The sequence below is a fragment of the Archocentrus centrarchus genome, chromosome 5 (genome assembly GCF_007364275.1).
Source record: "Archocentrus centrarchus isolate MPI-CPG fArcCen1 chromosome 5, fArcCen1, whole genome shotgun sequence".
NCBI classification, from domain to species: domain Eukaryota; kingdom Metazoa; phylum Chordata; class Actinopteri; order Cichliformes; family Cichlidae; genus Archocentrus; species Archocentrus centrarchus.
Window position 1 is genome coordinate 32,310,739 of NC_044350.1, and position 24,171 is coordinate 32,334,909.

At 38.6% G+C, this 24,171-nt stretch overlaps 1 protein-coding gene across 2 annotated transcripts in view; it reads left to right on the forward strand.

The window, feature by feature from the left end:
• Positions 1-24,171, forward strand: part of chd6 (chromodomain helicase DNA binding protein 6) — a 95,741-nt gene that overhangs the window by 4,568 nt on the left and 67,002 nt on the right. For both annotated transcript variants that reach the window (XM_030728474.1, XM_030728476.1), the window contains exon 2: positions 17,419-17,468. In XM_030728474.1, the coding sequence (XP_030584334.1) occupies positions 17,439-17,468 (30 nt within the window). In that variant the 5' untranslated portion in view covers positions 17,419-17,438. The remainder of the gene's footprint in view (positions 1-17,418; positions 17,469-24,171) is intronic.

Genomic DNA, 24,171 nt, shown 5'->3' on the forward strand with positions numbered 1-24,171 from the left:
TTATCAGATGATGATGACAAAATGATGAATCTATAAAGTCTATATAAAAATCTGTGAAGAACATAACTATAACAGTAGAATGCAAAACTGTTGCAAATAGGACAGGACATTAATGCTGCAGAAAACCGTTAATCTTGGGATTTAGTGCACAGAGCAGTAAAAATAAACATTTTAATTCAAGTTAATTATTTTTATTCTAAGAGCACTCTTGGTGCTGCTGTTTATTTCTAACATGAGAGCTGCACATTAGAGCTCTGAAACTTTAAACTGGATACATTTAAACATTAATTATTACTGTCCCATAGCCTAATAAAAAGATGTGCAAAGAGGCCTAGGCGGTATACCGGTTCACCTGAGGTTTGGTGGTGTCTGGAAGGGTTTCAGTGGGGACCAGTTTCACTGCGGCACCACAGCATCACAGGTGTGCTCGCAAAAGTTTAGAGGTGAGAATGGCTCTCAGCGACAGTTGTAAAAGTGAAGAAAAAATACAGGTTGCTGAAGATGACCCAGAGGAATTAATACCAAAAAGGAGGAGCTACATCTGGAAGCTGTTAGGATTAAAAAACAAAACATGATTTGAAAATTTGGTCATACTGCCCAGGCCTATGTGGAGATTTTTAGTTTGTCATCAGATTAAATTGAAATTAATTTTATTGATTTGATAGGTTCTATGTTGTAGCTGAGTTTAAATAATTTGCAAATCCTTGTATTAAGTTTTTATTTACACACTGTCCCAACTTCTGTGAAATGGAGGGTATCAGAGCTTTGCTACTGGATTAAACTTAGAGTTGTGTTACACACTCAGTGGTCACTTCATTTGGCACAAATTCCACCTTGGAGTTACCCATGTGGTGTTTCTGCAGTGAAATACAAACACAGCAGGAAAAAAAGCTCCTTTCTTCTGTGTGACTGATCTCATCAGCTGACCTCTTCATCTGTCTAATGTAATTTGATACTATTTATGCAATTGTTTTGTAATTATATTGTAATTGCAGGTTTTGTGCCAAAGCTCAGCCTGAAAAGTAAACAACTGATTACAATAATTCTTAAAGGTGTTTTCATAGACCGTAGCTGTGACCAAATTCAGGGGCCGTATCCTTCGAAGGACCCGTCCTACGCAGACCGGGTCCTTCGTGGCCCACGAAGACCGCAAAGGCTGGAAGTGAGCGGCAAACCTTTATATCAACGTCGCCTGCCCTCACCTCTGCGTAGCTCATGTCGCTTAGCAACCGTGACAGCTTGAAGCACAGCTGTGTAAAAACAGCTGGTTAAACGGAGAACTAACTTTTTCTCCTTTTTGTGGTTTAATTTTAAGACTTTATATAATAATCTGTTAAAACAAGCATAACACAATTCAGCATCAAGCAGTACAGCTGAGCAAATGATTATAATCCAACTATATTAAGTGAGACATTAGTGTAGAATAAAACTATCCAGTTATGATGCTTAACTTTAATTTCAGGCAAGGCGATTTGCTGAGGAACAAATGAAACACTGAAATAAACCAAACATCAGCCGTTAGAGATCATCTGAGTGAATTATAACTGTGCTTAACTTCCACTCATTTGGACACAGCCAGTGTTTCTATGGAGTAAGATAACTGTCAAAAAGATGTGTGCATAATTCTATAATTCCGGGTGGAGCTACCAGCTCAGGTATTACTTTAAATAGTAATTTTTTTCTTAATATATGTATATAAATACTGGATACATGCGTCACCTGAGCTGGTAGCTCCACCCGGTCCACTGTCCTCAGCCATCTTTGAATTTGGAGCGTCCTGTGTTTGGGTTTGGTATCCACAGTATTCCTGACTTCGCGCCATTACCCATAATTCATAGCGGAAGCCGGTATTTTACTTCCATTTGCGCTGTTGTTTACGGTTGCGGGCTTACACACTTGCCGTTCATTTAAACATTTTGACACTGCAGTTTCTTTTACCTGGCCTAAATGGTACCACATTGGAGGTGGATACATTGCAAGGATGTTTTAAAAAGCAGCGAGGTAACAGTGCCTCACCCGTCACTTGTGTAAATGACGTGAAATTATGGCCCGAAGTCAGCTACATCGACATTATCAGTTACCTTGTTTTTTCCGAAGGTGTTGATGGCGAGGAATCACGTAATTATAAGAGCACCAGCTTACCTTCAAAGCAATAAAATCAATAAAGTAATGCTGAACAAACAAGGTGACATTGTTTTCCTTAAAGCAGCTGTAGAGCCGAGCCAGAGCATTGGCAAAGCTAAGCGAGCTCATGTTCCAACTAATAAAGCCGCCCGTTACAGCAAAAGCAACCAAATTTTGTCATTAACTCTGGCTCTAATTTTGGCTAACCGGAAGTATAAAACCGTACAGCGGAAGTAGCAGTCTGTCATGGCAGCCTACGTATGCTCTTCCAGAAACCTGTGGATAATGGTGGTTACTCCGCCCTGTGACGTCATTTCAACACTTTTCTACTCGTACCCACAAACTTGAATTCGTGCCCACACAGAATGGAAGAGTTCGTAGTTGAAGAAATTAGAGTTGTATTCACAAGACTTTGCACTCACGGCTTTTGGATTCATACTCACATAAAAACAATCCTAATCCGCACAGTTTCTCAGATACGAATACAAATGTTAGAATTAGGCAAACATCTTTTTGACAGTTATCTTACTCCTTATGTTTCATATGTCCCGCTGCCATACTGTATGGACACCTGTGGATGTTAGTCAAACTGCAGCTGTAGAAAGCAACTTTCTTGCCTTTCTTTGTATGAGGGTTCCCGTGAGCACCAATCTCAGTCTTGGCTGCTCTTCCTGTGGCCTGTGGACATAACTTCTGGCTCTGAAAAGCCAGGCCAACACCAGGGCACGATATCTGTGGTCGCTAAAAAGATTTCCGGTTCTAAAGAGGTCCATCGGAAACTGACTTTCTGCCACGCATATCATTTTCATTAGATCTGCATGAACATTGCAGTTCAATGTGCAGCATTATTTTGAGCAACTTGTAACAGTTTTGCTTATTTTGCTGAAGCACTAGAGCAGATCATATGAAAGTAATCGAGCTGTGGTAGAACAAAGGCAGTAAAAACTTGTATTATGACATTTGAAACCCTTTTTGTCGCTGACTCTATCCATGTGACTCTTTAGACTGTTATCTATGATCCACTGTTACACCCAAAGGTTTTGACTCTCAAATCTGTTTTACATCATATAAATTGATCTAACATAATTTTTTTTCGCCTTATGATATTCCTGAAACAGTTTTCCATATTCACATTGTATTTTATTGGAGTCATGAATCAACAACAACACAACACAACAGTACATTCAAAAAGGACTTTTAGTGTAAAGCTGCCATGGGAACTTAAAAAGTAAGAAAGAAGTCATGAAAAAGAATTACTCTTAATTCTCTGGGGGACGTTGAGGCACATTAAAGCATAAAAATAACACATCATCATATGAGAATATGATTATGTGTTAATTGAAAATTTTTTACATTGCAGTACACATAGCTCTGTGTTGTGTCTCGTCTCCCTTAAAGAAGTGGTCCCCACCACTGAATAGAAGCATGTGGCGCTGTCAGACATCTTTGTTGCACTTGGGCAGTTTATGTGCTGTTTTTTCAGTTTCTCACTTCTGTGGATGGAGATAGAAGAAATTAAATTTAAACTGATCAACTGATTGTATGATATGCATCTCAGTTTGTGTGAGTCAGCATCTCAGAGGGAGTGAAACACCGTCTTCTCTCGATTATCCCACTTTACGTTTTGCATTTGTGTGAGAAGGCAGCTTTGAATTCACATAAGAATTTGGTGTAGTGTTAACACTACAGTGATTATGATCATTATGAAATCTTTTCAATTGTTAAGAGTCCTTATGATGATACTTTATTGATCCCACAATGGGGAAATTACAGTTAACAGAATGATGAGACATATTGGTAGTGGAGGTTGGATTTAGATGTGTCTGTCATGTTTATCAAGCCCCCACTCATTTGTAGGTTGGATGATGCTGGTTTGTTACAGATAATAGTATCAGTTTTTATGTAGTCCAATGTGAGCTGAGATGAAAACTTTTTATAAAAGATGATGTAGAGAAGATGCTTGGGGTAATTCAGAAACTTTGTCCTGTCAGAGTTTGTCCAATGGAGCATCTTTGAATCTTGTTGCAGAGTATACATCACAGGATGTAAACAGGGATAAATGCACCAAAAATAGAGGAAAAGACATGGATTACATGCCAATAATACTAGGTCTTCAGTGCAAAATGTTGCAACTTAGTGATCAGTCTTAAGGTGATGGTGATGTTGTTCGCTGGGTGGAGAAGGCAGGCAGATTCGCTTGTGACCTTAAATATAGCACACAATGGTGCGCTGTAATGTGTGGCTCATGTCAGTGTCACAGCACTACAGCAGCCTCGGTCACCTGGATACTTGGCACAAGAAAAGATGAAAACTGTGTCATCAGCATCAGCAGCAGGGTTTGAGATGTTGAGGCGATAAGTAATTAACTGGGAAAGATGAATCTAAACAGGGCTCCCTCTGACACCATTGTCCGCTGCTTTGTTTGCTCCCTCGTGGAAGCATCGAACAGCTGAAGCAGCGATGGAGTGAGGAGGAGCTGTGTTCCATTTTAAAGGCGTGCTCTCCTCTTTGTGCAAGCTAACACACACACACACACACACACACACACACACAAGTTTGGGAAAACGGGGCTGAAATTTGGTTCTGATTTAGCACAGCCGGCTGCTCCTCTTCATCCCTCTAGCGAGTTGTCTCCTGATGATTCTCAGACTCAGCAACAGTATGGCTCTTCTGCTCTTTTGTGCAAGGGCAAGTGACTGAGTGAAGGGAATAAGGTCACTGAAAAGAGAACGGGTCTCTTCACTGAGATGGCCTGGAAGGATTTTTGTCTGTTGCTTCTGAATACGACTGCGCTAACAGCCATTTTTCAAGGTTGTAAAATAAAACTGCTGAAGGCTTTTTATTATCAAAATGATTTCACAGGTAGTAATGATACTGCAAAAAGAGCAGTTATTGAGTAGGAGGAAAAAAAAGATCTATTGTGTTTTATTGATTATTTTCTCAGCTAATGCTTTGGCTTGGAAAATTGATAAAATTTGACTTAAAATTTCCAAAAGCTAAAGCAGATGTCTTTAGTTTACAGTGGTATGAGAGCGCGCGCACACACACACACACACACACACACACACACACACACACACACACACACACACACACAGACCATACGCAGACACACATTCACCCTGCATCAGTTCTAAATAAAAATACATATTAACACAAACTTCCTACGTTGTCCACACCACACTCAGATGTTTTTTATTTATTTATTTATTTATTTATTTTTATTTTAAATATTCACTCTGGCCTTTAACAGTGTGAGTTAGTCTCTCCACACCAGTAACAACGTGAAAGCTCCCGTATCCATATTTTGAGTGATGGTACATCTGTACTCTTCAGACACAGTTCAGTAACCCTCCCGGTCTGAAGGAGTCTGAAGTCCAGCAGTTTTGTCTGTTTTGATGTTACCTTAAAGTCTTTTGAAGATATTCCAGCAACAGAATTTGGCACAAAAAAGGGAAAGCAGCGTTTAAACGTCTAGTCGACTAGCTGAGCACTTCCCTAATTACTAGCTCCATTACTGAGGTGGCTTTATTAGTGCAAGGCTGGTTAAAATAGGTGAAACAATTATCTGAATATGATTAAGCTTTAGAGATGTCCCAAGCCAATCCTAAGGATTGGTGTCAGGCACATTGATCCAGGCATGTTGTAATTGGCTGGCATGGAATCAAAATCTGATCCTTAAGTGTGTGTTGTTCATCTCAGCTTATGAATCTTCCTGCACTGCTCTGAAGACAGCTGGGGTCTGTGCTGAAGGAAATTTACAGTGTAAAAGACTGAAAATGTGTGCATATAAAAAATAATTTGGTGATTGATTCTGTTTTTACACCCGGTTTGGTGAAAATAGTTTGTGAGGCAGTGTCTAAAATGGCCAGTTTCACTGTTGAACCGTCTCTCAAACGTTGGCCTCTGTTTATATTCTGTTTAAAGTTTTTATGTTGCCTGATATTGGACATCCTATGATAGGCCAGTATCAGTCTGGCTTTGGTTAATGCCATGTGTAACTTCATGACAGGCCAAAATAAATCTTGCCTGTTCCTGGCTTGTTGTGCTCTGTGTCCGCTGTGACCATGGAATTGGCCCACAGATGATCTCAATCCGGCCTCCCAACGTAGTGAAAGGAAATCAAAATGACCCCTGAAAAAAATAAACATAAGACAGCATTATACTGAGTGATCTCAAGGCAAAATACTGCAATGAGTCTGTACCAGGTTTTCCTCCTGTCTTTTACTAAGCTGACCCTTCAGTGGGCCTAAGGACAGGGATTTACGTTATCTAATGTGTGTCATTAGCTACTGTTACCTTCAGCCATTTTACATATATGAAGGAAGCAAATAAAAAGCCAGGTGAATGTTATAACATCATATTGTTTTACCTGTTCTGCTTTTATCTGTTTCTGTCCAACAGTTATGGATTTTGGTAGGCCAGTTAATCCTTAGCTGAATGCGAATTACATTAACATGGTTTTGTGCAGCCTTTCTAAAACTACATCTTTCTTTTCTGCAGTCATCTCATAAGGCCTCTGGGTAATATTTTCATTGAAACCTTTAAACATTGTTTTGATTTAGTTGTCCAGTGTGTGGCCCTTTGCTTGTTTTATCTGAATCAGTATGACTCAGATAAATTATCATCATCTAGTAATGTTGCTGCACGGTCTAAGTTAATTGAGTGTTTCTGTGAAGACGTCTGTAGCTGGTGGTGACTCTGTCAGTTTTTCCCAGTAAAACCTTTTTTTAATATCCGATATTAAATGTGAGCTTGTTGTTACTTTGTGACAAATTTGAAGGCTAAAGCAGTTATGCCGGTGTGTCTGTTACATGTAACATTTAGTTAAGTTACATATACAAATCTTAACATTTGAAAAACGTTTGCCAGGTCATGTTTGTAAATGAGAACTGGTTCTCAAACATTTTTACATGGAAAAACAAAGGTTTAAAAAAAAATTAATAAAAAGTTCAATTAATTATACAGACATTGTAATATAATTGCTAAATTGTAACTGCTATCTGCAATAAACAAACAACTTGACACATTAACCTGGACTATTAAATTGTTACGGTGTCAGAACAAGTTGTAATGTTACACTTGTTCTGATTTTATATTTGTAGACGACAGATATTATACTGTAAGTGGCATATTGTGATCTTATTGTAACAATGCAGTCAAGACATTTTTGCATGCAAGTGTTTTTTGTGTTCCTTTGCATTTCCAAAGCAGTCTTTGTTGTTCACGTACCCTGTGGTGTGCTTGTGAGCGTGTGCAAGCATGTGCGCTGTTCGTGTTTGCATATGAGTTCTGTCACATGAGGCTGCAAAATGAGTGAGCAGTAGAGGGTTGTTTGGTTTTTGGAAACAGCATGCTCTTGCATCAATATTCATGGGTGACAGGTGTGCAGGGATAAAGGAATGTAACACAAAACTTTAAAACAAGAAAGGCTTCCACAAGATGTCTTTTTGACTTCCATTTACCTTCTTTCAATTTTTTTTGGGTGGGTTTTCAGCTTAAACAGGAAGTTCACATCTCCTTTATTTTGCTGTTTCTCCTTTTCATGCACTCTTCTGTCATCTATGATTATTTAAGGCTGCATATGCACACATCTGTGCACAAAGACAGTCATTATCAGTTATTTGTAAAGTTGGTGAGGAAGTTGTTTCCGCCCTATCATGTGGTAAGAAGATATTTACAGTATCTATGTTGCTTAAGTCTAAAAGTGTTGAATCTTTTGGAAGATAAAGGCTTTTGTAAAATTTGATGTTATACCATGACATCATCTTTGTTTGTGTGTGTGTGTGTGTGTGTGTGTGTGTGTGTGTGTGTGTGTGTGTGTGTGTGTGTTTTAAAGACATTTTAAGTGCTGCAGCCTTCTAATTTTCCTTCATAAAGTCAGGGACTGGATTAACACACTTGAGTTAGACAATTTTGATGTTTACAAAGGCATTTGTCCACTGGTGAGACAAACGTGTTAATTTGTGATCCCCCTTTTTAAATCCTATTCATTAGCACTAATTTCATGGAACTAGTACGACCTGGACACCTCTAGTAAGTTGTAATTGCAGAGGGCATTTGTGATTTTACTTTTTTCTAACTGTGCCATGTCTGCCGTTTGCAAAGTAAAAATTATTTTTTAAATTACTGACCATACTCCACCAAAAACAGAGATCCTAGGGTAATATAATTCCTGGGCAGATCTGTATCCCAGTGGCCTTTGTCCTTTTGTCACTTTTTTTTCCTCCACAATAGTTGTGGAGACTTTGTGGGCAATTATAAATCAAAGTTTGGAGCAAATATCAGAAAAGTAAAATGTTGTGGAATAACATATATTCCAGCATTCGGAAAGGAACATTTTGGAGTGTTCTAGCAGGCTCTACAGTTATTATGCGGCAGCCTATGTATGTAAGTACATTTGAGGAAAAAAAAGACCAATATATCCACACCAGAGCGTGGCAGGAGAACAAGTCAACAATAACTGTAAAAAAAAAACCAACAGCTTGCACACTGCGTGGGTCCAGTTTTTGCCTAGAAAATTCACGTAAAACTCAGACTTTGCATCAAGTTAAGAGAAAACTAGATTTAGGCCAATGCATTTGCAGTTGTACCCATATTATGCAGTACTCACTGTATTTACAGACAGGATATTTCACACCAAAAATCACTGAGTCCCAGTGCTCTCGACGCACTTAAGTCATAGCTGAACTGTGGGAAGGAGATGGTATAATCTGACCTGTTTCACCAACATGTTCAAATGGAGGAAAATGAAACTCTTGACAGTGGCTTTTAAAGCCAACAGCTAATATAACATGAATTTGTGGTTGAGTGTAAGTTTATATTTTTATTATATTACCTGAATTGTTTATAAACTTAGCACAAAAAGTAAGGACATTTGTGTTTGGTTGATTGCTTCTTTATTGTAACAGTGCTTCTTGGCAGTAAATGTTATACTGTTGGAAAGCCTCTTTATGTCCTCTTCAATGGAGCCACATTTGTAAGGAAAATGTATTTGTGGGTTGAGCAGCAGAGTTGAGTAGGTGGGTTGCACCCATGAAATCTTCTCTGCCAGTGCCAAACAGCTTATTCTGCTGACTCTTGTTTGGTGGAGTTTCTTGGATTGGGTGATTGAAGTCTGAAGAAACAAGACATGTCAGGAATTTCAAAATGTATTCATTTAACAAACAGGGGCCTCAGTATTATGTGGAAGAACCACACACAGCCATGACAGCCTGGCACCTCCTCCTTGTGCTGGTCACCAGCTTGGTCACACACGGCTGTGGGATCGCATCCCATTCTTCAACCAGCATTTGTTGCAAACCAGCCAGTGTGGTTGTGTTGATCACTCTGGTACGAACAGCACGCCTAAGCTGATCCCACAAGTGTGCAGTGGGGTTGAGGTCAGGACTGCAGGCAGGTCATTCCATCCTCTCCACTCCCAAATTCTGGAGGTAGTCTCTGATGAACCCTGCTCTGTGGGGGCGAGCGTTGTGATCTTGGAGGATAGAGTTTGCTTTCAGACTGTGGAGACTGCCACTGGTTACAGAATCTCATCTGGGATATCTCTCTGCAATGAGATTTCCTCCAATGATGAGCAGCCTGATTGACAGCTTCTGGAGTACCAGAAGCTCAAAAAAAGAGAAAATAGCAGAGTAAGCTAGAAGAAGATTTGGCAAGTTTTTCATGGGTTCAACTGTGCTGCTCAATCCACAAATGTGTTTTCCTTAAAGGGAAACACATCTCTCTCTTTCTCTCTCTCTTTCTCTCTCTCAAAAGTTATAAAATTATTGCCAAGAAGCATTGTTACAATTTGCAAGAAATAATTGACCAAACATAAATTTCCTTACTTTTTGTGCTAAGTTACTGGAGAGATATTACAGTGTCATTTATAGCAAGCAGAGAGAAAGCCATGAAGTTATGCTTTATTGTCCTGTTTTCATACTGCTTCATTTTTCCCTCTGTGTTCGCTCACTCCATGCCCCCCATGTGACTCGTCTTCCCATGTGACAGACACAACGCATCACACAAGCCCTACTTTTCAGATTTCGCTGTCTGCTCAGCCCAGTGTTGTTGTCTCAGAGTGCCCCAAAGCACTCACCTGATCAGGATTATTAGGACGTGTGAGCCACCACATGTGCGTTTATTGATGTGTTTCCTCTGTATTTCAGTCCATCAGCATTAGTGGTAATGACTTGCTGTCTTTTCATCATGTGACAGAAGGCTAATTGGTTGTCATTTAAAGAAAAAAAAAAAGTTGCCACTTTTCTTGGTTATAATAAATCAAATACTTTGGAGTTCTGGACCACTTGGCGGACAAATCCAGATTTTTGGATATTGTGATGGTTTATATTTTTTTTAATTGTTTAAACAGTTAGTTAATCTGGCACTAAATGACCAACCTTTTTTTTTTTTGTAGAAATAAAATGCTGATGTTTTACTAACAGATCATTTACTGCACATCTGTTAAACCCAGTCTAGCATCAGATTTTAAAACCACAGATATCTACATTAATAGCCACATTTTGCTTATCAGAGTTGTAAAATACTTATTTTTAATCTGTAGGGGACATTGATACATCGAGTTATTCATACACTAAGCTTTTTTCTTTGTGTTATATACAATACTGATCTTTATGACAGGTGCAGAGCAAAAATTAAGTGCCTCAATAATCACAGACTGTCTTCTTAACTTGCAATTAAACCATCTAATTAACAAAAAATATGGTGTGTTGTTTTAAGGATTAAGTGTCACACTTTTAAAGGCAGTGGGGAATCTGAACTTCTTTGCAGATGCTGCAGTTATCCTTAATGGTACAGTGAGGCAGGTGGTGGGAGTACCTGACTGTTTCTGCTGCGGCAGAGTAGTGCACCGCAGATGCCATTTTATCATTAATGTGTTAAGCACCAAAAGGAGGATTCTGCTGAATGTCATGTACACTGTGTTCAAAATATGAGGAGCACCTGCTCTTTCTGAAAAGCCCAGTGAAGCTGGTTACACACAGTTGATACCACCTGCTCTAAATCTTCTTTTTCTTTCCAGAAGAAGGCAAAGAATGAAATGATGACAGAGTGGATGGCAAAAAGACATTTCCTGCACTGATTATGTTTTCTGCTAGTCCAAACGTCCATGGGCACCTTCAGTCTTTACTTGACGATTTTCTTCCGTTAATCTGGTCTGCTGCCAGAAAGGCAGTGGGAAAAATCTAGGCACAAACTTCTTCCCTGGATTAAAATTCTGTCAATGTAAATTAAGCAATGTTCCTCATGACTAAATCACTACAATCATTAAATCACTACATCAACTTTTTGCTCCTGTCCTCCTTAAGTTGCTTTCTTTCTTTCTTTCTTTCTTTAAAAAAAAATGTCATTCAGGAGTGTGGCACAAAATATTTTGGCAAGTTTAGCAGGAGCCTGCAGCCAGAAACAGTTGCGTATTAGCTTGTGTGTTTGGGAGATATTGTTAAGAACTCACTTTTCTCTTCCACTGAAAGACTTGCATGGAAGGAATTTCAAATGCATACTGTAACATAAGGCACAGGGTATTTTTTTTAGTCATTTCTATTACACAGGTGCTTTGTTGCACTTTTCTTTTTGAATAGGAGACCTGAGTGAACTGTGGTCCTGTTTAATTTTATGATTATGTTGATGTAGAGGGCCGGCAACCCCCCCACTTTTTAAACCAGGCTTTACTAGATGTGTTTGCATATTGCAAAAAATATAAAAGCTTTGCATAGTTTTGAAAAAAGCATGTAATGCTGGCAGCACACACATAAATATGCACTGTGATGTGTGTTTGTGTTTAACACTCGTGTGCTCAGAGCTGAATAAAGGGAAAAAATTCAGATGTTTTCTATAAATGGAAGTTACATTAAGGCTTTCATTCACATCTGATTTTGTTTCACCTTTTTCCCAGCAAGCAGCTGGGAATGTGACTGCACATTTCTGTTGTTCCCTAATTAGAAAGCATCAGAACGTGAACGCAACAGAATAAGGATTTATCCACTTGCAGTGTGGATTTTTTAATGTATCAAAATTCTGTCAATTAAATTCTGATTATAATTGCTGCACAGTGTGCCAGTGCATAGACAGGGTGATTAAGATCAGCGGAGCAATGACAACGCCTTCATGGCCTAATTAATAGGTTTAATGGGCAAAGCAGTTTAGCTGTACTGGAGTTAGGGGTGTGGCTCCCTTGATTGACAGGGGACCAGACACAGGCACCTGGAGCGCATCTGTTTAGGCATCACCTCCATTACTCAAACATCAAACTGGACCTTTTCACGTTCTTTTCATTCATTTGTGCTGTTGTGGTCTTTTGGGGCATTTTGGATGGCTTGCTGTTAGATTAGATGGCCTCGCCCAAACATACATGCAGCATGTGTGATTTAGCATGAGAGTGGGCGTGTGATAGTTTGTGCAAAAGAAATTAACACTCCAACAGCAGTAAAATGTATGAACAGTGTGATTTTTCTGGATCACTTGAAGTGTTAGTTTAATGGCTTTTTGTGAGTTAAATAAGTGTTATGAAAATATGAATTTAAGTTGGAAAGCGTGGAACTATATAGAACCTGAAAAGCATGTATGCCACACTAATTTTAGTCCAGTTCATCTTCATCAGCTGGCATTTTTTTTACTGCTAAATTACAGCGGCGATGAAGCCTTAAACCAAATTCACTCTTCAGTATAGCTGTAACACTAAGCCTTTTAGTTTGTGGTTACATATGTTATAATTTGGACTAACTTAATATTACTGGCATTTGGATTTTATGGCAGTAAGTTGAGCTCCTATAGAAATCTTCAGGTGTTATCCCAATGTCTGACCTGTTTACCTGCTTCCCTGTAATATAATCAGAGACATCTAATCAACCAAATATGACCAAATATAAGTGATTTCGCTATTGGCTGTAAATTTGTGTTGTAGATTAGTGCAGGAAGAATGGCAGATTCATAGTCACCACAGCAGAAATAAAAACTGAGAGTTTGCACCTGCTACAGCAGAGGTTTAGTCTGATTTCCTAAACCCCTGAGGGACATTTAACTTCATTTAGTTTACTTGTGTGTTTGGTCGGTCCCTTTTTTATTGTGTCTTTTCTTTCTTTTCAGGTGCAAATGTGCCATCTAGAATAAATGTTTTTAGGCACTGTGTCCCGGATGGCTTTAAGGTGCTAGTTCAGACCAGCAGAGACACATTTGTGGCTTTAGATGTTAAAAATATTAAATGGTCATATATAGTTTAAAAGAGCTATTTGTGATCTTTAAATTAAAAGTTATTTATAAGACATAGTACAGAGGCCGGTCTCTATCCACAGACATAAAACTCCTTTAATGTATTTTTACTGGATTAAGTTTATGAGAAGACATAATTACACACTAATCAATGTATGAGTACTGCTGTATGCATATTTCTCATGTTAAATGTTGAGTTCTTAAAGTTTCAGATTATCACATGTTGACTGCAGTGCAGCAATCTTCAGTGTGTACTTTTGGGTTAATGCTGATGATCAAAAGTGTCCTACAGTTCCTGCAATCCAAAGAGCGTATTGGCTTAGACAGACTCAAGAGTGAGTCACTCAAAATGTGTAATAAGCTTGTAATTATTAGGAAAATGGATTTTAGAAGGATGACGGCACAGAAACATCCAGATAGACAAATGGATGCCAAAATGATCTGGTAATGCTGACATTGTGCTGGAATAGTCATGTAATCTTGGAGCAACTGGATATTAAAGCTTTTAGGAAGCCTGTTTGCACATCACAGCTGGTGGTTGTACATACTCTTATATTTCAGTGGACTTAATGTGTAAAATCAGGATCTCAGATTTGTATCTGTCTGTGAACCTTTTCGGGCAGTGATGTTACCTGAACTTTCATTATTTTGTTGCCCACATCATGAAGATAATAATCAACATGTTAAGCAATTATGACTAAACGTTGCGGCCCTAGCAGAGTATTTCGTTTGAATTAGGAGTATTAAAGTGGAGAGAGGCTTCACACTCCACAGACAAACTAAAGATTACAAAAGAAAGAGATTTCAATATTTTCAGCAAGATAAAACCATGCAAAAGCTATGCAGCTGTACTCGTGGGGGTTTTGAACAAGTTGGAGTTATGTTTGATAAAAGCAATAAGTTGAATAAGTTGTATTGTCTTTGGTCCTGTCCACCTCCACTTCTCTGCAACACACCAACCCCCAGCGGCAACACTACTGCACAACTTTCTAGAATTGAAGACAGAGGTAGTGTACAGCAGCCTGAAAATTATCTGTTCAGGTTATTCTGAAATTCTACTCATATCATTTCTGCACTTTGTGTCAGTGAAAGCTGGAAGCATTTCTTCTCCACACATCCTACTCTCCAACTTCTGTTCTGCAGTGTTTCAGTCTTCCTTTTTTCCCCGTGTTGTTGAAGATGCGATTTACAACCAGATATTTAGTGAAACACAAACTAAACTTGATTAATGAACAGGCATATTATATTACAACTGGCATATAATATTATAGCAGGCATATAATGCATCTTATAGATGTTATCTTGCTTAATGTGTGGTTATGTTGGTGCACTCAGTTAAGATCATTCAAAATGTGTCATTTTAGATGTGAATCACAAACTGAGCTCTATTCTGTATAAATGAACCTTAAGCTTAAATTTGTTAACTGATTGTGAGATATATATATATATATATATATATATATATATATATATATATATATATATATACACACACAAAATAGACTCCAGGCTGATTACAGATTGCTGTTGTCATCAGCCAATAAACTTAAGTGCAAAGATGTTTTAAAACAGTCTCACCTGCATGAAAAAATATGATTCTCACCAGGTGTTACTTATTTAGGGCTCTTTCACAATTATCAACATTTTCCAAAGTGTACAAAGATTACTCTTTTTCAGACCCCCCTACCCCCTCCCCAAAGGGGGGGTGGGGGGGTATAAAAGAAAATGTTGATTTTTTTTTCATGACATTTTATTTCACCTGGTTCTTTGGTATTTTAATGTAAAGGAAGTATTAAAAACACATCCTGGTGTTGAAAAATTCTGGAACTCTTGGTATCAAATATACTCTTTCCTATCTATTAAAACATTGTATTGTTGCACTAATAAACAGATATACCTATATATTAGAATTTATAGGGTCCAATAAACTGATTTGAATGTGAATGTGTACTGCACTGCATGTACACATAATGTACACGCCGCCACACTGTACACAGTGGCAGTGGAGCAATTTGTCACCTGAATAGTCGGTCTTGTGCCAAAAAGAGATTTCTGCTGGTATTTATATTGTTGTAAATGACTTGTGGACCTATAATCTGTCAAGCATATCTCGAATATTATCTCTCATGAATGATATCAATTCATTTTGAGTCATAAAGAACATTCCTGTCACACGCCGGCCACCTGTATTGCCAACTTAGCGACTTTTTTGCTAGATTTAGTGACTTGTCAGACACCCCCACCCCCCCACACAGCAACTTTTGTTCCAAAAAGCGACTAGTGGCAAATTAGCGGCTTCTTCCGGTGACGTCGGTGACTTTTGGAGAGTTTTGGAGATTGCTAGGAAACCTGAAATCCTCAGCTGTCACCGTGTTTTGTGTACAGCATTCGTACTGCATCCCTTCATACGCGATGGCATTGCCCAGACCTTGCTTCAGCACCGAGGGGGACACCCCCTCTTGATTCGTACTTTAGCGACTGTTGAGACAGTAGCCAGCAAATATGTGGGCCAGCATAGATGAAAACACGCCAGGAACATGTATAATTAATGTACATACCTTCTGAATAAAATCCATCATCGTTGTCTGCGGTTTACTGCGTATGGTTTACATTTTTGATTCGGCTTTTTGGAACAGTGCTTCCATTTCCTTGTTGAATTTATCTCTGGTGGCTTTGGCTGCTTTCCACACCTGCTGTGTGGCACTTGCAGCTTGTTCCTGTCTAATATTGTCAGTAGAGTTCTTTGTGAATCGATGATGGCCTTTTTTAGACAATTCAGTGAAGCCTTTGAACTGATCTGCCAGACCTGAGGCCATATTGCTGCTGCAGACCGCACAATAGTGCAGTGGTGTACAAGTGAACGACAGTAGATGCCTTGGGCATTGGCAGTTGGGTGGCAGAGCTCAGATTACATAGTTCTGGCCGACATTTTGTAACTATTTGAAAAGCGTATGTTGGGTGTTAACCACCCCACCCCCACCCCTGGCGTAAGGTTTGTACGCTTTGGAAAATGTCGATAATTGTGAATGATCCCTTAGTTAAACTAAAATATCAGAGGTTAACTATGAAAATCGGGACGCAAATCCTGTTTTGGTCAGGCTGAATTTTTAATATTTATTGTTGATTTTAGATTTTGTTGTTTTGCTGTTTTTTAGTTGCCTATTCTGAAAAATATTGCACAACACAGTATAATGCAATCCATATTATTATTGCGTTATTGCAATGCAACAACGCATACAGAAGATTTAAAACACTTGCTTCCGTACTCAGCCAGGCAAGAATTTGTTAATTCTAGATTTAACACTTTGTCTTTGCAGGTGATTTATGCCTTTTACATATTGTAAATGTAACTGGGTTCAGAATTACAGGCAGAAAAGAGAAACATCTTATAACCCTTAGGTGACCTTTTAGTAAAATAATCAGGCCCTGTCAGCGCTAAGATGGGTACCACGGAAAATCTTCATCCCACGCTTTGCACACTGTTTTGATGTATAAAGCAAACTTTTGTATTCTTCTGTAACTGTATGCGTATGAAGCATAACATGAAGTTTGTGGCATCATGCCCCTTCAATGACCTGTACAAACGTTCTGCTTAAACTGACAGTGTTAACTTAGTGTCAGTTTAAACTAAAACGGTGGAATAATACAGACAATCTGTGTTTTTTCAAGTCTTCGACTTAAACTGTAAGGAAAAAGTGAAAAAAGCTGCTTCTTTTTACTGGTGTACTGTAGTAAGTGTCCTTTAGCAAGGCAGTACTTCAACGCCTAAACTTGGAAGACGGATGTTACAAGAAAACATTTCTCAGATATCTTTATAATGGTGTACTTGATATACAGTTGTAAGGGTTGAAGGAAAATATATGCAGAGTTCTCTGAGGGATTTTTGTGCTCTGAACTTTGATTACAATTACAAAAGATTAAATCCAGTATATAGTGTTTGCCTTGGTTGAATCATCTTTTTTTTTTGTTGTTGTTGCATTTGGCTCTACTGAGCTTACTTACAGATGTCAGAAATTTCCTTTTTTCTTTTTTTTCTTTTGTGCTTTTTCTGGAAGTAATTTGATTTATGATCTTTTCTGTTAACAGATGCAGTGAAGGGATAGAAGATGAAAATACTCAAGAAGGACAAGCAGCAGGTTTGTGTTATTACCATGCATGCACACAAGAAAAACAGGCCCTTTATAAAAGCCTTCATTCACAGCTGCTCCGAAACTTGATAAAACTTGATTTTAACCTTCACTCTCGAGTATATTTATCATGTAAATCTTTTACTTTTATTCACTTTATCTTAACCTCTCCCAGGGTTCTTTGCATTAATGGAACACTGACAGGGTAAATGCATCATCTCTGTAGACTGTAAGTAATAGAGTACTGAACTAACCCTAACATCTCATGCCAGAGTTCAGCACTGCAGTGGAAATGGTGCCTACGCTCTACTGGGCTGCTAGCATTGATTTGTAGCAACAATTTTACTCTGCAGCAACTAAAATGTTCATGTGTGAAGTTCTGATTTACAATTCTGTAATTTATTTTCTGATCTTCTGGATTTTTGGAAATCACCATGTGTCTTTGTAATTGTTGATATTTTGATGTAGTCTGTAGCACCTAATGTAGCTAATGATGCGTTCAAATATTTGAAAGTGCTCGCAGATGATTTAGGACTTTATAATGGTCTGTTTTCTAGTTTTTTTTTTAAACTGTTCATAATGATGTTAGTTTTATTTCAGCTGCTGTGGTAGAGGTAAAGGAGGTAGAGCAGATTTTTCTCCTATTTGGAAGATGAGTGGCCCAAGGTGTGCATTTTGAATTGTCAGGCAAAACACACAACCTCAAACTAAATCTGATCCAGTCGTCATTCTGTGTGTGTCTGTGATGGGCAAAAAGCTACAGAAGAAACTGTGTATGAATGTGTGTGTGTGAATTGGTGAATGTGGCTTGTAGTGTAGAAGTGTAGCACACTCGGCTAGAGTAGAAAAGAGTTATCCAAGTACCAGCCTATTTACCACTTAAGTCTGAATGTGTCTGAAATCTTTAGTCTCCTTTTCATCCTGTTGACAATTCACACAGTGGAAGAAAAAGTACATAACAGTATATAACAGATGAAATGAAAAATTCCTACATTGCACCAGCTTGTCTTTAATGTCCTGGAAATGATGTTTTAGTACATCTGTCAGAAGGTGCACAATGACTGAGTTATCTCTCACGCTGGAGTAATTTGTAATATAAGGTTATAAGATGAATTTGTTTAATATGGAGCTGTATCAGTAACAAAAGACTGACGGCGGCGCTGTAGTCTCCATCACTCAGTGCTCCAGCATCTGCATTAAGTCATGTGAAAAACCATTTTGTGTTAAACCTTGTTGCTCATGCTGTTGTAGAATTTTCCTGTGTTTTAGTGTTGCTTTGTTGCTTTTAGATGTTGGCTAAAAGCAACATTTATGAGTCAAACTGAGCAGAGTGATGAGTCAGAGTCTTTGTTAGTGAGAGGTGACACAGCAGTCTCTCAGCTGGGCATATGAGGCCTCCATGCTGCAGTGACAGGGTGCCAGCACTGTCATAACTGCAGAACGTGATACTTCACTTGTTATAATCATTGTTTGTTGCTTTTACTTAGTTTTTAATTCAATATTCAACTAACTGTATTGGTAGAAAATTATATATTTGTTATTGCTTGCTTTTCAGCATCTTGCAAGAAGCAACAAATGGCACATTTGTACAAATATAGGTGGCACAGTGGTTAGCACTGCTGCCTCACAGCAAGAAGGTCTGGGTTCGAAGCCACCTTGGCCCGGGCTGTTCTGTGTGGAGTTTGCATGTTCACCCCTTGTCTGTGTGGGTTTTCTCCATGTACTCTGGTTTCTTCCCACAGTCCAAAGACATTGCAGTTACTGGGGGTAGGTTAATTGGTGATTCTAAATTGCCCACAGGTGTGAATGTGAGTGTGAGTGGTTGTCTGTCTCTCTGTGTTAGCCCTGCGACAGGCTGGGCGACCTGTAGAGGTGTACCACGCCTCTCGCCCTATGACAGCTGGGATAGGCTCCAGCCCCCTGTGACCCTGAAAAGGATAAGTGGAAGAGGATGGATGGATGGATGGATGGAGGTGACTTGACAAACTTTGCACTTGTACTGTAAAATATGTACCAGCTCTCGGGTTGGTACATGATGAAGTTCAAACTGACTATAGTAAAGTTTGACTCTGAGTCTCCATGAAGACTCACAGAGTCTTTATAGGGTTTGAGATTGTTCCATAAATGTATACTTAAAATTACTTTGACATTTATTTTTAAGAAACAAATTTAAATAAATTTGCTTACTTATATTACAGCCATACAGATCAAAATAACCATTACTGTAATTTTTTAAATATAATTTCTTTGAAATAAGGAAAATAGCTCATGGAGTTTATGACAACCTGAAACTTCAAGACAAACTTCACAGTGACTTTTTTCTGACTGTGTTAACAGTCTGTGAAGCATCAGGTTTGACTCGGAAAGAAAAATAATGCATTTCATGGTTTACCTCCAGAGAGCATGCTGCCAAAATAGGTTCATTATTGATAACCTTCGGCTGGCAGCTTTGGCCTGTGGCTGGCTGGTGAATCACTACAGGCCCACCACTTTTGTGACAGTGCAACATATGAAACTAAACACCAACTATACACCATCATGTTAGCTAACAGGATGCTGGCATTTGTCTTTCTGTGCAGGCTAGCATTCTGATATTAGCACTGGCATGGGCATGTCCAGTTAGCATAGATGAGTTTGTTTAAAGGTATACCAGATGTAAAAAATATGGCACAGTTTTATCACAGTGATTCTATTTTTCTTTTTTTAACACTTTATTCATTCGTATATTACAACACAAACCACAATTCAGAGCAGAATTCCTAACAGCTGTATCAGTTTTTCATTCATATCTGTTTTCCAGACATATGCTCTAATATGTAGAGTAGTGGATCCAAAGTGACATCAGTTCCCAAAATCTGTTTAATCTTTTTTGAACATCTTGCCAGAAATGATCCAGAAATTAATTTAACCCACTTCAATACCAACACAATGCCATTTGGAAAAACCTTGCCCAATGACACTGTGTTGTGTTGAGTCTGGTTAAACTTATTGTGTGTGCTAATACTGTATTGTTTAGAGAGAGCCATGTTAAATCATTTTCCTTGATAACTGATTTAAGTTGATCTTAAGTGCTTCTTTCAGATATACATATATCAGGTAAAGTGAAGTTAGAGTGTGTGTGCTTGGACTGTAATATTGTTTTGCAGTGCCACACTGAATCACGTTTAAGGTAACCAAACACATCAACAGCATTAGTATGAAAGGGAAAGTGGCTCCACCCTTCAAAAATGTAGCTTCTGTTTTAGGCGGTGTGCAGTCTTATTTTTCATTAGTATCGGTTTGTTTGCAGGAGAGAGGTGATGAGATTTTCACCGATGCAGTGATGGCGTGTCTGATATCTCGTCTTTCGAGTGGCTTCTCTGGTTATCTCCTCGCCACATCTTAAAACAGCAGCGATAATGTCATCACGGCACAGTGATGTGGAGGAAAGTGATGTCTGTGTGGAAATGTTTGCACAATGCTGCTGCACCATGTTGGAAAAATTATAACAAAAGTCAGATATTGTTGATTGTTCAAAAGGAATTAGTAGGGAAATCTTTTTGAGTAGTGAGGGTAGTGATCACTCTCAGGAGCAGGACAGATGGTAGGACTGCCGCATTCATGTTTTTACTCTTTAAAAGCTGATTCGTCCAGCTGGTAACAATTTTCTGAACGACAAAAGCACTCTGCGTGTTTATGTCTCCTTTGAGGTGACTGTTTTTCCAGTTGCTAAATTCTGTGTAACTACAGTTAGGTCCGATATAATATAATCTTTTTTCTTCTTGTGCACCACCACAGTGGAGTTTAAATCAAACAGTGAAGGCGGACTTTCAGATTTATTCAAGGGGTTGAACAAAAGTATTGCATTAACTGTTTTGGAATTACAGCCCTTTCTATACCTAGCAATTTTTAGAGGCTCAAAAGTGACTGGAAAATTGACTGAAAGCAGTTTCATGGCCAGGTGAGGCCTGTTTATTATTCCACTGAATGGATAAGAGAGCAGCTGATTTCAAGTGTTGACTTAGATTCTCAACAGTAACTCTAACGAGATGTGGATGTAATTGAAGGACGGTATTATTAGGCTGGAAAATCAAACTACCTATCAAACAGATAACAAAAACTGTGGGAGTGGACAAATTAACAATCTGTTACATCCATAAAAACAAGAAATGCTTTGGCCAGCACAACAACAAGCAAACAAAATTAATGAAAGACCACTGAAGATAACTGAAGTGAATGATCACAGATTCTTTCCTTGGTTAAATAAAACCACATTCGCAGCATGTGGTTGCCAAGTTGAGATCACTTGAGGAGGTAGGTATAGCAAGGGGCAAAGCACTGGTTACACTCAGCAGCAAGAAGACCAGATAACATCTAAAAGACATATAAAAGAGCCCGTCCAGGTCGGGAACAATTCTTTGGACAGGAACCAAGAGGAATTTGCAAAAGCAACCCAAGACATCTAGATTTTAGGCAGTCATTGACTGCAAGACATTTTTATCCAAGCATTAAAAGCTGTCCGTCTGTCTAGCCATCCATCTTTTTATGCGTATCCTTTTCAGGGTTATGGGCAGCTGGAGCCTATCCCAGCTGTCAGGCTACACCCTGGACAGGTCACCAGCCTGTCGCAGGGCATTAAAAGCAATCCTTAAATTTAAAAGTTAAATCATCTTGTCCAACTCCCTTTAAGCCTCTGAAAATGGGAGGCCTGTGTATAAAATGGCTGTAGTTCCTAAACAGTGAATGTTGTACTATTGTAAAACATCTTGAATCAAGCTGAAAGTCTGCACCACGATCACACATTCATTGTTTGATTGACACAATAAATGGAAATATGCCGACTATGCAATGCTGCACAGTTTTAAGAATTAAAAAAAAATAACAATAATGCTGAATATTGTTTATCCAGTACAACATGGATGATGTGGATTCATCTTTTTGTAGCTATTTTCATTTTTAGTTATCACATTAGAAAAATCTGCCTTCAACTGCAGCTTATAATGATTGCTGTTTTTTTTTTCTTTTCTTTTTTACTTTTTATTATTTGGGAAAGTAATTTATAAAAATTAATAATTAAAGAAATTTATAACTCATCTATTTGTGGCAGTGCATAAAAGCCCTGATGATTTGTATCATCCAGCTTTAGTTCCTCTTTATTTGACGAGCGTATTTAAAGGGAACCACTCTGTATGCTGATGCTTGGTTTTCTCTTTTTTTCCCCACCATCACAACGTATGAATCAGCAAGTGTGTGACTCTGTGATATCTGCACTTCAAGGTAAAGCAGAGAACGAACTGAATTCTTTTCTGTCTGAGGCCGCGATTCAGTCACTTTGATCATCTTTGTACTTTCCCAAGCACATGAAACATCCGTCTGGAGACCTCCATCCTCCTCCTCCTCCTCCTTCCATCTTTATTTATTTATTTTTATAGGGAGTAACAAGAATGTGGCTTTCCTCTAAGCTGGAGTTCCCTCCCTTTAGCCTTTTGGTGGAGTCTCCTTTTTATAAGTTTCTTCATTCTCTGAATGCACATTTTTCTAGTCTCTCAGAAGCACTGCACACATGGCATGTAGTAAAAGCAACAAGGCTGTATTACTTTAGTTGATAGAAATCTATGCCTGTTATTTCTGGCCTTTTGATAAAGAATTTCTAACAAAATGGATTTGAGAAACTGTACAGATAAAATACATTTATTGTATTAAAATATAAAGCTTTCTGTGTAAGTGGGTAGATGGTAGAGCTTATATAATGAAGTGTCTTCAAACTCCATTAGGGTGTGTGTGAAAGGCCACTGAACTTAAAAACTGAAGTATAGTTACTGTGTCATAATACCAACATGTAACTTGGTGTCACCAGACTGCAAATGTGAATTAGTCAAAAACCTTTTATAGTACTTTTAAATTCAAGGGCACATTCACAGGGTCACAGACCAGATACCTCTTAATGCTACTGGAAATGCTGTCTCAGCGCATTGAATTCAGGTGTTCCAATCACTTCCACGGCCAAAGTAGGGTTGTGCGATATTGACACAAAAAAAAAATGATACCTCGGTATTTTCTTCAAATTTGTTGATAACTCTAACAAACACTATTTTGGATTATTTAAAAATGTGTTTGTCTTATATAAGACTTTTAAGACTTAAAGGATATTAACATCCATCCATCCATCCTTTTTTAGTGAATGACTCTGTGGCTAAAGTTTGCTGAGTGTGTGTTTTGCCAGACACCTTAGCAGATTTAGTTTTGTCTTCGACAGCGGGCTCTCGGAAGCTTTGCGTATTCCTCATATTCTGTGCAGTGGTTTGTTCAGAGATGATGGAACAGGTTAGTTGTCGAGCTATCTGCAACGGCAACCGCTTTCTTACGAAGTCTTCAAACTGCCATCTTTTGAGCAATGTCAGTCTTTTCAAATCCAAACCACCTCCACACAAATCAAGATGATTGTCACCTAGGAATTAAACCTAAGGTGGTAGACTGCGAGGCTGGCGATGTCTGAATTTCTTCCCCTGGTGCAGTGTGTTCACTCATTTCCAGTGTGTTGTTTAGGCAGCTATGCTAGCGCACAGTATGGGCACTCTCAATGTGCACGCACAGCAGCCTATACTAAAGCATGAAGTAGTGAACGCGTGGAGTCGAGGGCCTTAATTGTTGTTTTTTCCTAGTGAGTAGCATACTCGATAATGTCAGCTTGCGCATCGTTAACACGGCAATTAAGATATTATCGTAGACCGTA